General features: G+C 39.1%; 1 protein-coding gene across 3 annotated transcripts in view; it reads right to left on the reverse strand.

Moving 5' to 3' along the window:
- The window catches only part of CEP128 (centrosomal protein 128), a 132,356-nt gene that overhangs the window by 9,993 nt on the left and 108,751 nt on the right, over window positions 1-13,612 (reverse strand). For all 3 annotated transcript variants that reach the window (XM_075426673.1, XM_075426674.1, XM_075426672.1), the window contains one exon: window positions 1,524-1,601. In XM_075426673.1, coding sequence (XP_075282788.1) covers window positions 1,524-1,601 — 78 coding nt within the window. The remainder of the gene's footprint in view (window positions 1-1,523; window positions 1,602-13,612) is intronic.

Genomic DNA, 13,612 nt, shown 5'->3' on the forward strand with positions numbered 1-13,612 from the left:
AAAGATTTACTTTCTCTTTCCTTCTCCCTTCCTACGAAAACATTGAGAGAAAAACTTACTAGCAGTGGAAAGAAAGGAATGGCTTTGAAATACCTTATTCATGCATACCACTTGAAAGTAAAATATGCTATTGCACAAAAAAAATCCAATATATTACTTTCAAATAGAAGAATTAATGAACCTCCAAACTGACATCATTCTCACAGATAAGGTATAAAGCTTAGCTCTCTTGAATAATAAATGCACAAATGATAAATTATTTATTAAACAATATACAGTTGTTGGTACGGACCCATCTTAAGAAAACTGTCTTTAAAAAACTAGAGCATCAAGGAGGAGGACAGAGCCCAAATTAAACCAAAGAATTTGGGTTCCAATCTCAAAAATGTTGGCTAATAAGTGATAACTACAGCAACCCAGAAAACGACAATGTCATTTCATAGTAACGTAAAGCAAGAGAGTACAAGTGTGAAAAAGCATTCACCCTTCTGCTCTGCCTAACTGAGAGAAGTAGTTTTCCTTTAGCGCTGTGGAAACATCAGAAACAGAAGGCAAATGTCAATCTCTGTCAGAGCAAAAAGCTCTTCTGGGGATACCTGGAACGTGAAATTAAAACTATACATCTCAGCAATATTTTTTCTTAAAAAAACCCTGAAACATTCCAATCAGCATTTGTGTTCCTAACTCTGTGATGATGACAGCAATAAAATAGTGTATGATTACTAACACATGACCTTGTGTAAGAACACTTAGAATAAAGTGTTCCAAAAAAGTATGTTTTGAAATGCTTATGACTACCTCCAGATGAGAAATTCTACATAGCAAGTAAAATGCAAATCATTATGCATTTGTTGATCCATGATTTAATACTGATTTAAAATTTATATTGTGCAACTAGGCTTCAAATTCTTTTTTAGTAAACCACCAACTTCACGTATAGAAAGTAGTAATAATACAGCGGTTTAGCCATCTAGTCACTGAAGATCTGATTTGAAGCTTATCACTCTTAACAGTACTCCACCACTACTGTCAATATGTCCCACTGTGTCCAAAACACACACTTGGATTTGATAGTGATACTGGGAAAATAAGAGACCATTATTGTCATTATGTCAAAACAAAACAAACACTGTAAACCTCACCTATATTCACTCATTCCTTTAAATATTGAAATAACTGGTATCATTTATTTCATTTAATATTTTTTTTCACAAGCAATATCATAATTCACCACTCAATACTAATATTCTGAACCAGTAATTAGGACTTGACCTGTTATGCCCAGTTATAAATGTTTGCTTACATTATGCAGCACCTCAGCAGTGTCACTAATCAGGACTAAATTAATAACCTGAAAAAGAGCTGTATAAACATGAAAATAAATATCTGTATGTTTTTGTCTATATACTATGTACATACATAATTTAAAATATATTTTAACCAATTTATCTATACATATGGAAAGAACAAATTAACTAAATTATTTTAGAACTACTGAAAGAGTCAAATGAAATCTTCCTCACTCCAACATCTTTGAATTCTTCTAACAGGCTCAGTTTCTCAGGAACAGACTCCAGATGGTCTAAAGCTACTCGAGTACTCTAAAGAACAGAACACAAGATAAAACATAAAAAATTAATCAATTCTCTCAGCCATTAAAAACCTATTACATCTATGGAAACAGGTTTGTAGGTATGTATGTGTCTGTAAATTACACAGGTCAACAGTAAATAGGGTGTTAAGAAAAAAGGACAAAGTAAAACACAAAGCACAGTTTCCTTAATTTGATTCTCCATGAATAGTTACCAGTTTATTGAGCAGAACAATACTTATTTACCATTTTGGAGTTTATGTAGCCTTCAGAATGAATTTTACTTGTATTGCACTTCAGGGAGTGAAGTACATTTAACAAAAATATAAATCTATACTCACAATGTTTATATCTTAAAACCCATAGAGTAGAAACGTATTATCTTTTTTCGGCAAATACAAATATGTGCAGTTTGCACTTAGCTAAATACAGAACAAAAAAATTTCATCTTTTTGGCCTAGACATATGGTATGTACTGCAGAAAGATGAATTACCACTCTAGGGAGAATTAGGGTTGGATTCAACAACAAAATTTTTACCTCCACACCAATGACACAAAAAATCTAGTTCATAGCAAGATACAAAGAACTGAAGATAATGAGTATCATGTTTTGGGGTATGGGCACAGGTGAATTTGGTTGGTCATGCATAAAGAGCAGTCACAGGCCAGAAGCCAGATGCCTCTGGAGCTTCTCAAAGGCTGCCCATCTATTATTTGCTGAAGCGCAAGAAGAAGAAATACTGTTTGTACTTTCTGAACAATAGTTGGTATTACCTCCACAATTCTATAAATCACACTTCTTTGGATAAGGTTCTGTTAACCTGGTATGCAATCTACCAGTAATGGGCTTCATGAACCATATTACTGCTCTGGCACTTTAAAGCAAAAATCTACATAACAAACAAAATTCATCAAACCTGAAGTCAAATATCGTTATGCTGTAAAGTCTGTGCAAATGGAGTTAACTTGCCTGTAACTACAAAAGCTCTGTTAGTAGTCTTGGAAAGTCTTGATCTGACCACCATTTAGATCCCAGACTTAAGACCCGAAGAGACTAAAATGTTCAATCACACCAGGATAAGAAAAATCAGTGGGAACCTCGCAGCACAAGTGTAGTCTACTCCAAAAAGCTGTGTTATGTGTCACAAAGCTCCCTGACAGTATTCCAAAACAACCTAATGAGTCAAGACTGTAATAGTGTACTATGCTGGGTATGACAAACCATGAAACATCACAAGTATTAGCAAACAACAAAAAAACTTTACCAGTGATTAATTGTAAAAAACGTGTATATCCATGTAAAGTAATTCTTTAGAGAAGAATGTGATTTGTTAAAAGCACAGCTCATAAGTGTATTTCTTTAGTTAAAACTCAGTCACATACAAATTTAAAAAAAATTGAAATATGAAAAATAGCAATGAAATGAACATGTGAGCAGGCATCTTACATAGCAATATCGGTATTGTTCTATTAATATTTTATTAATAATCTCAATCACATTACAAATAGAATGGACACATATATGTTACCATGCATTAATATCAGTATTAAATATTTATCGTGCTGCCCTGCCTGTCTAATGACCAGATCTTTTTTCCTACATACTGCTATTAGTTATATAGATAAGTTATATAGATAAGCAGTTACCTGCACAATGATCTAAACAAGCCATTGCTCCTGTTATTCATAACCAATATTGCAAATTACAATAACGTAATATATGAAAAGATTACAATAACATAATATATGAAAAGCCACCACGTTTTACTTTGAACCAATCCCCTGCTAGCTTAATTACATGCTCTCTCATTCTTATACTATAAGAGAAAGAGTACAGCCAATCTCTATTGATCTTCTCTCTGCAACTTCTCATTTTACGGACCTCTTGCAATCTTCCCCATTCATGTTTGCAGGCTGAAGAGTCCTAGTGAACTTAGTGTTCCTCACAGGGAAGAAGTTTCATGTCTTTGATCGTTATGTCTTGTGTAGCCTCTCTAGTTCTGTCTCTTTTAAGATGGAGAGGGGGAGCGAGGAGTGGAGAACCAGAACTGAACAGAGTAACCTAAGTGCAGACACAATACCAATTTAAAAGCACTGATGTCTGTCTTTCTGTCCACATCTTTCCTTGCAGTTCCAAAACTCAGTTTTTAAGACTGCAAGAAATACACTTTCCATAACAGATGAAGGTCAAGTTTCATAAATAATGGGATTCATTTGCATCTCACAGGACTGAACTTGCAACCAATATTCAGTCAATAAACTAAATTAGGTAGTGGACGTTGAGAGTGGGTTTTCTGCTTCTGTAATTCTATGTATGCAAAAATATTAAGTATAATATTATAGTAGGTATAATATTAGGTATGACATATTTTTCTGATTTTCTGTAATTATGAAAAATTTGTACCAGCAGTTAATATGCTGATGATATTAGGACCTATTTTGGTAAAACAGCTACCTGGTTTAAATCCGTTTTTCTGATATTTGGGTTCTTTTTCCTTCTGGGACTAATGAGGTTCAAACAATATCTCCCACCTTCTAGGAACAAACTTTTCCCCTTAGACTGTATACTTAGCTAAAAAAGGGCTGTCTTATCCCACTGTTACATTCTGCAGTAGGAATGCAAGATGCAGTCGGAGAAAAATACTCGGGAATTCTCAATCTGGCCCTTTTTTCTAGGATAATTTCTTCTCTTCACACAGCATAGAAGAGAACAAGAATACATTGCAGTAAAAATGCTAGAACAATAACAGCTCTATTATCACAGGTAGGGGACAGAATTTGATGAGAGGGCTGGATGACTTACTCTTCCTATTGTTCTGGAAGCAACAAGAAACCTACAAAATGGGCTAAAAGGACTGACTAGCAAGGAAGGATATTTAGATCTGAAGCAGCCCAAGAAGAACTGTCAAAAGTGAAACAGAGTAAAACACAGGTTCTTTAGTCATTTTGCAAGAACAAGAAAATAGAAATGAGACAGGAAGAATAAGGTGGAGATAAAGTAGGTATGAACCCAAAACGAGTACTTTTGCTTTTCTTCTATACTAACACATTACTTTTGTTAGATGTTAAAAGGTTAATTTTTAAAAATGTACTGGAACTACACAGGACTAAATATATGGAGGTTAGAACTAGATGATCTCTAAGGTCCCTTCCAACCCAAACCACTCTAGGATTCTATGAAGTTATGCCTGAAAGATAGGTAAACTGCCTCCTGAAATGTGCAGCACTGAGGACATCCAGTACGAAGAAGCCCTTAATTGCAATGTTGACAGCTGACCATGGCAAATGCTGGAAAAAGCCTGGAAGGAAGAAAGGTGCATACTTGTGCTGACTCCCAGTGAAGTCAGGGCAAATCAGTTATGCAAAACTCAAAGTCAGAATGAATAAAGGTTATTCCTTCTAACAAGAAAACAGTACTTTCTTTTTTGTCACCTGCTGCTTGAGAAAGGAAGTTAAGTAGATTTCACACTTAGCTAGGCCATGTTTGAACCAAAACTAAAATTTATTGTACTATCTTCATAAGAAATCTTGTATTTTAATGTGTAATTTAATTTGCAATCAGTTTCTTTTTTTACTTAAAAAATTCACCTAAGAAGATTTTATAAGGAGAAAAAAAATTGCTTTTCCTGAAACATATCTGGTTCTTTAGCACAAAAGAATTAGAGAACCTGCAGTTATATATTAATAATGAATTTATGATATGGTTTCTTCTTCATATTCTCAGGATGCAATCAGGCAGGAGGCCTACATATTGCATTTAAAGTGTTTTTCACAGATTACAGTGTATAAATGTTTTTATAACTATAAAATACTTTTTTTTTCCAAATGCTACTATACATCTCCACTTCAAAGTAAAATTGCCTAGCGCTATCTATCAATCTCTAATGTTTCCCTCTTATAAGAATCAACCATTTCACTTATATCACAGTAAAGCATTTCATGTTTCATTTACAATGACCTTATGTTCACCAAAGCATTGATTTTCCACTCTGTTAATTTATGATGAGGTGCAATGTCTGCTGCTTCTTCCTAGAGTATCCCCTGGTACCAATCTGCACATGTGTTTCTAAAGCTCGGAAATATATGAAAGATAACAGACCTTAAGCAATCCAAACTTAACTATATGTGAAACAAGTTACTGAATCCTAATGTTCAGCAGCCATCCTAGTATCAGACAGGTCTGATGGACACCTGTCCACGCAGCTTTTTACTTTGAACACCAAAAAATCCCATACCCCTTCAGAAATAAAATCCTTCCCCACAGGCAATAACATCCAAAATTGTAACATGCCCCAAACTCTCTTCTAGGTCCAGCACTAAATTAAAACATAAATATTTTATGCTTATAGTATATATTAACTAACACATTTTGCTAAATTATTTCACTTATGAACTGCAGAAAAATATACATTTGAGATGTAACACAGAGTTGAAATAAAGTTGCCTGAGACACAGGACACATTTAATGTAGTGGCTCCTCAGTGTGATATAAAGTGTATTCCCTTTATAGCTTTTTTTCTTCCCCACCTACAAAGATTTTTGTCTTTTTTTCCCCGTTTTAATAAGAAGACCTGTGATCTGTTCTCAACATAAAAGTAACTCAGGTCCTAAGTGTAAGCCCGTGCCTTAAGCCATCCCATTTTTCAATTCTTTCTCTAAATTCCAATGCCAAGACCTCACATCAACACTGTCTGTACATGAAGTTAAGGAAGATGCTCATCATCTGTCCTCCCAAGTGCCTCCTAAATATATTCCCTCTATTTCATCTACTTTGGGGGGGAAAGAATTAGCTGTGCCTCAGCTAGTCCTCATTAGTTGCATTATTAAATGCAATCTTGAAAGCAGAAGACCAGCCTTTGAGTTATATGCGTACTCATATATTTGGTTTTCTGGCTTCATCAAGAGTCATATGGATAAAGGATGATATAAGCTACCTGGACTTTTTAAAGGTTTTTTAGATTCCTAAAATTTAAACCTAACTTCACACACAAAATTATGGGCTCTAAGCCAACCATTACTGCTCAGGAAGTAGACCATGTGGTAATGATACACATTTCCAAGAACTTGCTAACGTAGTGCTCAGTATCATTCAGAAAAGCAAAATCAACACTGGACATAATCAGGAAAGCAAAAAAAAAGCCAGATAACAGAAGTATTCCCAAGTATGAATCCACAGCATGCTTGCATCTTGACCACTGAGTCCAGCTGTAGACCTCTACTTCAGAATAGAACTAGGGAAAGGGCAGAGAAGAATGACAAGAATGTTCAAATCCACAGAGTGCTATTTTCATGTGAGGAATGATGAAATACAATGACTCGAAAAACCAGGACTCTCCAGACAGGAAGAAAGATGCCTGGGGGAAGAAACGACCAGTTTGCATAAAATCCCAAGTCACATAAAGATTAAAAAGTTTATATGGGTTTAAGCAGACAACTGAGCAACTTCATGAATGAGAAAGACCATGGAAGGATTCCAAATTCATAGAAACTACATTGAAGTCCGGAAGTCTCTGAATGGCTGGAATCAGAATGAATGAGTGGGAAACAAAATGTACGTCACTCCTGTTCACACACTCTCCCCTAGCATAGCCCACTGTTGTGATGTCTATAGCTGGGCTAGATTGACCTTTGGTCTTAACCAGTACAGTTCCTTTTATATTCTAAAATTCTCACAGTCTTCTGAACAGTTCGTGAAGTGATTTGAATAGAATAACTCACATGCTAACATTTTCAGGGACAGAAATATGTGCCTTTTTCATAAATCAAATGAAAAGAATGGTAGTGATGTGCAAATAAAAACAGAAAAGAGCCAAGCTTGTTAGGGAAAATTCAATAAAGAAGGCGGCAACAAAAGAATATGGTGAAGAATGGGAGGGAAAGGTGATGAAGAGTTTTTAGCTGGCCCACAGAACTGGTCTGGTAATTTAATGAAATGCACAGCAACCTCCTCTATGTGTATCAAATGCCATATTTGTATCATTAATGACTACACTCTATTCTATTAAGAGAGATGGATTTAGGCACACAAATAAAATGCAAAAAAGGATGTTAGAGGCACCTGACATAGAGGGCAATTAAGTACTATTAACTTTTTTCCCAGAAATCGGAAAGCTGTATGCCATAATGCATACAAGTAATCCGAAAGAGAACAATCACATCTGTCTGCTCATTGTTCAACAGGGAACAGAAGGTACTGATATAGTGCACTGATCGTACCGATAAGAGGAAGAAACACCAATTGTACTGACTGAAGCTGTATTCGTGGTATTTCCCTTAACAGCAGCCTCTTCCATTGAGTGCTATTAATCATTCTGTTTTTAAAATAAAGACTATTTACTTTGAAAAGGGGTGTCCTATGTTTTCACAGAGAATGATAAAACAAATTACTCATTTTCCATGACTTCATACAAACGCTTTGATGTTTAAACTGCGTGTGAACAGTTAATCCTCCTATATCGATGTATTCTTGGTGATAGACAGTTTCACACTGTCTCAAGGGACAGATCTAAATCAAAATCAAATACATATTTTTAGTCTCAAAGCTGCAATGCTAAATGCAAATAAATCAAAGCAGGTTTGTATATACTCCTCCTGAAGTTTGCCTTTATAGTCAATATATTGAAAACACATAAACATAAACCAGGAAGCCAATTTCATTGACTTTCAAGTACAGTGCTGCTTTCTTTTCTGAAGTAGGTAAAAACAAATGGCTATCTATATAGCACGGATATTTTTGAAAACTAGAGTTGACTTAAGTACCAGTTAGCTAATCCCCAAAGAATATCCATAAAAAGAGTAAATGTGACTGCAATTTTTACTGACTACATCACAACTCAGATGAAAGATGTAATGTTAAAGGTGACCTATGATGACTTATTTTTAAATGGCCATAGCATGTTGAATACATAAATAGCAAGAATAGAATGCAGCCAGCACTTATAAAGGTATCCTTTGCTTTCCCTGTTAACAACTGTAAAACCATGCCTTGTCAGATTCTGTCTCCAGCACTCAACTGATACATCATACACTCTTCTTTTATACAGACTGCGGTTCTACCTAAGAGGCCTGAGGTTCTCCGCTGCCTTTCATATACCAGACAAACTCCATGACAGCTGGGACATTCTGTGACCTAGTACATCAAACGTATAGAGGGAACTTTCAGAGGGGAAAAAAAAAAAGTATTTTGCATCTTTATATTCCATGTATACCATCACTCCAATTATACCATTGTTTTGATGATTTCAGCACATCAGGAAATCAATTTACCTTTACAAAGATAGGCAACACATGTAAATTTATCAAGTTACACAACATACAAGTTCAGCTGGCTTTTTTTATACTACACTGTTTCATCTAAGTTTTAACTACTAAGATTTTTTTTTTTAAGCAAAATCTACACTTGTACTAATAAAAAACAGAAGACCTTTGTTAACAAAGCATTGCAAATGTCAAACTAATCAAGCTTTTAATTTAGACTCCAGATGTTTTTGCACGGAGTGGAACACATTTTAATTAAGAGAGCTTCATGGATGCTTCCTTTCCTGTTTGCAATGACATAGACCACCTCTTCTCTCATTCATGAGTACATAACATCCCTGTGGAAGCTATGGGAATTGTTTACATGGAAAAATATTAGGAAAGTATTTCATTAACTTCTAGTTGTTTCATGCATACTAGCAGCTGGATATGGGGAGGGGAAAGTGCGGTTTTTTGGCAAGCCAGATAGCTCTCTGTGAATCATCAGCTAGTGCTCCGAGTACTACTGGGTGTCAACAGGACTAGTTTTTGAGAATCTAACCTTTATCATTTACTAAGATTTTGATCAAAGACATCCAGACATAATTATCGGAAATTAAAAGAAATATAACACAAGAGGGAGTGTGTGTAGAGTAACACAGTGTTAGTGGGGACACATTCTTATAAGGTAAAAAGACTTCCTTGTCATACATTCATGAATGCTATCTTCAACTTTCTGGAGCTTTTCAGGCTAAAAATCTTTATGTGTAAGTTACATCAACATTTTGTATGCTAGCAGTATTTTATCAAGCCTTCCAGAATGCATTACCAAAATTTAATGAACATGGAAAAGAAGAAACAATGTTTAGTTTTACAGCTGAGAAAAACTTAATTTTAAAGAGAAGTGACTTAACCAAGGATTGACAGCAAATTAGTGTCAGAGTAAGAAAAAATCCCACCAATTTGGCTTACAGATATCCCCATTTTAATCAAAAGATGCAAAGCAATGAAAGCAAAAAAATCTATGGTAGCATCTACAGGTGTAACTAATGTCTCTGTTCCTAAGGTTATGAACTGATCAAATATAAAATATTTAAAATGTCAAATGAAGGTCCTAGCAGCACATTCAAAACATTTTAGTCAATAGTTCACCATCAAACAGAATTTTCACTTTTGTGATATATTAAAAAAAACAAAAAAGCATGCTATATCACATATACCTGTCTTATGAAGCCAGCTATAAACACCCTATATTCTGTGGAAGAACTTACAGTTACACATTGCACAGAGAAAAGGTCAACATTTCTGAAGAGAATCCTGTGGATGAAACACATAGGATCTCTCTTTAAAACTGTATTTACACATGTATACATAGTATATTCAAAAAAATGAAAGTGAAGACCATTGTATATTACTACTACTAGTTAAACTAAGAGAAATACCTTCAGATATCTAAAGAATTACAGTCTTTTGTAATAAAGATTTATCCTCTCTCTTTATTACCTTCTCTAATGGAAAACTGAAAGGATTTGGGTTTATTAAAATCTGGCAAAAATGTTCAATATTTGCAACATGTGAAACATCTTCACAATATCAAAAGGAGCTTTCTACTGAGAGAACGTAAGGGTTGCATCAGGAGCAGTGTTGCCAGACAGTCAAGGGAGGTGATGCCTCTCCTCTTGTCAGCTCTGTCGGGACACATCTGGAGTGCTGGGTCCAGTTCTGGGTTCCCCAGTAAAAGAGACACATACTGGAGACAGTCCAGCAAAGGGCAAGTGAAAATTCTCTCCTGTGAGGAAAAACTGAGAGAGCAGGGATTGTTTAGCCTGGAGAAAAACAGGCTCAGGGAGATCTCATCAATGCATACAAACATCTGAAGGGACGATGTAAAGAAGAGGGAGCCAGGCTCTTTTCTGTGATGCCCAGGGACAGGAGAAGAGGCAATGGGCACAAACTGAAACACAGGAGGTTCCATCTAAACTTGAGGTCATCAGCAAGCAAGTGGAGGAAAACAAGGTTATCAGGAGTAGTCAGCAGGGATTCACCAAGGGGAAATCATGCCTGACCAATCTGATAGCTTTCTACGATGGCATGACTGGCTGGGTAGATGAAGGGAGAGCAGTGGATGTTGTCTACCTAGACGTCAGCAAGGCTTTTGACACAGTCTCCCATAACATCCTCCTAGGGAAGCTCAGGAAGTGTGGGCTGGATGAGTGCTCCGTGAGGTGGATTGAGAACTGGCTGAATGGCAGAACTCAGAGGGTTGTCATCAGCGGCGCTGAGTCTAGTTGGAGGCTGGTAACTAGTGGTGTCCCTCAGGGGTAAGTATTGGGCCCAGTCTTGTTTAACTTCATCAACGACCTGAATGAAGAGTTAGAATGTACCCTCAACAAGTTTCCTGATGACACCAAACTGGGAGGAGGGGTAGATACACCAGAAGGCTGTGCTGTCATTCAGTGTGACCTGGACAGGCTGGAAAGTTGGGCAGAGAGGAACCTGATGAGGTTCAACAAAGGCAAATGCAGGGTCCTGCACCTGGGGAGGAACAACCCCGTGCATCAGTACAGGCTTGGGGCAGACATGCTGGAGAGCAGCTCTGTGGAGAGGGACCTGGGTGTCCTGGTGGAATCACAGAACCACAGAATGGTAGGGTTTGGAAGGGACCTCTGTGGGTCATCTAGTCCAACCTTCCTGCCGAAGCAGGGTCACCTACAGCAGGCTGCACAGGACCTGGTCCAGGCGGGTCTTGAATATCTCCAGAGAAGGAGACTCCACAATCTCCCTGGGCAGCCTGTTCCAGTGCGCCGTCACCCTCAGAGGGAAGAAGTTCTTCCTCATGTTCAGACGGAACTTCCTGTGCCTCAGTTTGTGCCCATTGCCCCTTGTCCTGTCCCTGGGCACCACTGAAAAGAGTCTGGCCCCATCCTCCTGACACCCACCCTTCAGATATTTATAAGCATTTATTAGGTCCACTCGCAGCCTTCTCTTCTTCAGGCTGAACAAGCCCAGCTCCCTCAGCCTCTCCTCGTAGGGGAGATGTTCCAGTCCCCTCACCATCCTTGTAGCCCTCCACTGGACTCTCTCCAGTAGCTCTTCATCTTTCTTGAACTGGGGAGCCTAGAACTGGACACAGTACTCCAGATGGGGCCTCACCAGGGCAGTGTAGAGGGGAAGGAGAATCTCCCTCATCCTGCTGGCCACACTCTTCCTGATGCACCCCAGGATTCCATTGGCTTTCTTGGCAGCCAGGGCACACTGCTGGCTCATGGTTAACCTGTCGTCCAACAGGACACCCAGGTCCCTCTCCACAGAGCTGCTATCCAGCAGGTCCGTCCCAAGCCTGTACTGGTGCATGGGGCTATTCCTCCCCAGGTGCAGGACCCTGCATTTGCCTTTGTTGAACCTCATCAGGTTCCTCTCTGCCCAGCTTTCCAGCCTGTCCAGGTCACGCTGAATGGCAGCACAGCCTTCTGGTGTATCTACCACACCTCCCAGTTTGGTGTCATCAGCAAACTTGCTGAGGGTACATTCTAACTCTTCATCCAGGTCGTTGATGAAGAAGTTAAACAAGGCTGGGCCCAGTACTGACCCCTGAGGGACACCACTAGTTACCAGCCTCCAACTAGACTCAGCGCCACTGACGACAACCCTCTGAGTTCTGCCATTCAGCCAGTTCTCTATCCACTTCACCGACCACTCATCCAGCCCATACTTCCTGAGCTTCCCTAGGAGGATGTTATGGGAGACTCTGTCAAAAGCCTTGCTGAAGTCTAGGTAGACAACATCCACTGCTCTCCCTTCATCTACCCAGCCAGTCATGTCATCGTAGAAAGCTATCAGATTGGTCAGGCATGATTTCCCCTTGGTGAATCCATGCTGACTACTCCTGATAACCTTCTTTTCCTCCACTTGCTTGATGATGGCCTCCAGGATAAGCTGCTCCATCACCTTTCCCAGGATGGAGGTGAGGCTGACCGGCCTGTAGTTCCCTGGGTCCTCCTTCTTGCCCTTTTTGAAGACTGGAGTGACATTGGCCTTTCTCCAGTCCTCGGGCACCTCTCCTGTCCTCCAGAACCTCTCAAAGATGATGGAGAGTGGATCAGCAATGACATCCGCCAGCTCCCTCAGCACTCGTGGGTGCATTCCATCTTGGCCCATGGATTTGTGGACGTCCAGATCGCTTAAGCAATCCCTCACGCAGTCCTCCTTGACCAAGGGAAAGTCATCCTCTCTGTAGGCTTCCTCTCTTACCTCCAGGGCCTGGGATTCCTGAGGGCCTGCCTTGGCACTGAAGACTGAAGCAAAGAAGGCATTCAGTAGCTCTGCCTTCTCCGCATCTTCCGTCACCAGGACACCCGCCTCATTCAGCAGTGGCCCCACATTGTCCCTAGCCTTCCTTTTGCTGCTGATGTAGCTGAAGAAGCCCATCTTGTTGTTTTTGACATCCCTTGCCAGCTTCAATTCCAGGGGGGCCTTGGCCTTCCTCGTCGCATCCCTGCACGCTCTGACCACATTCCTGTACTCTTCCCAAGTGGCCAGCCCCTCTTTCCACATTCCATGGACCTTTCTCTTCCACCTGATCTCCGCTAGAAGCTCCTTGTTCAACCATGCAGGTCTCCTGCCTCCTTTGCTCGATTTCTCTCTCAGGGGGATGCACCGCTCCTGAGCATGGAGGAAGTGATGTTTAAAGAGCGACCAGCACTCTTGGACCCCCCTGCCTTCGAGAGCTCTGGCCCACGGGGTTCCTCCCAGTAGCTCCTTGAAGAGGCCAAAGTTAGCCCTCC

Source organism: Opisthocomus hoazin, chromosome 7 (assembly GCF_030867145.1).
Source record: "Opisthocomus hoazin isolate bOpiHoa1 chromosome 7, bOpiHoa1.hap1, whole genome shotgun sequence".
Lineage (NCBI taxonomy): Eukaryota > Metazoa > Chordata > Aves > Opisthocomiformes > Opisthocomidae > Opisthocomus > Opisthocomus hoazin.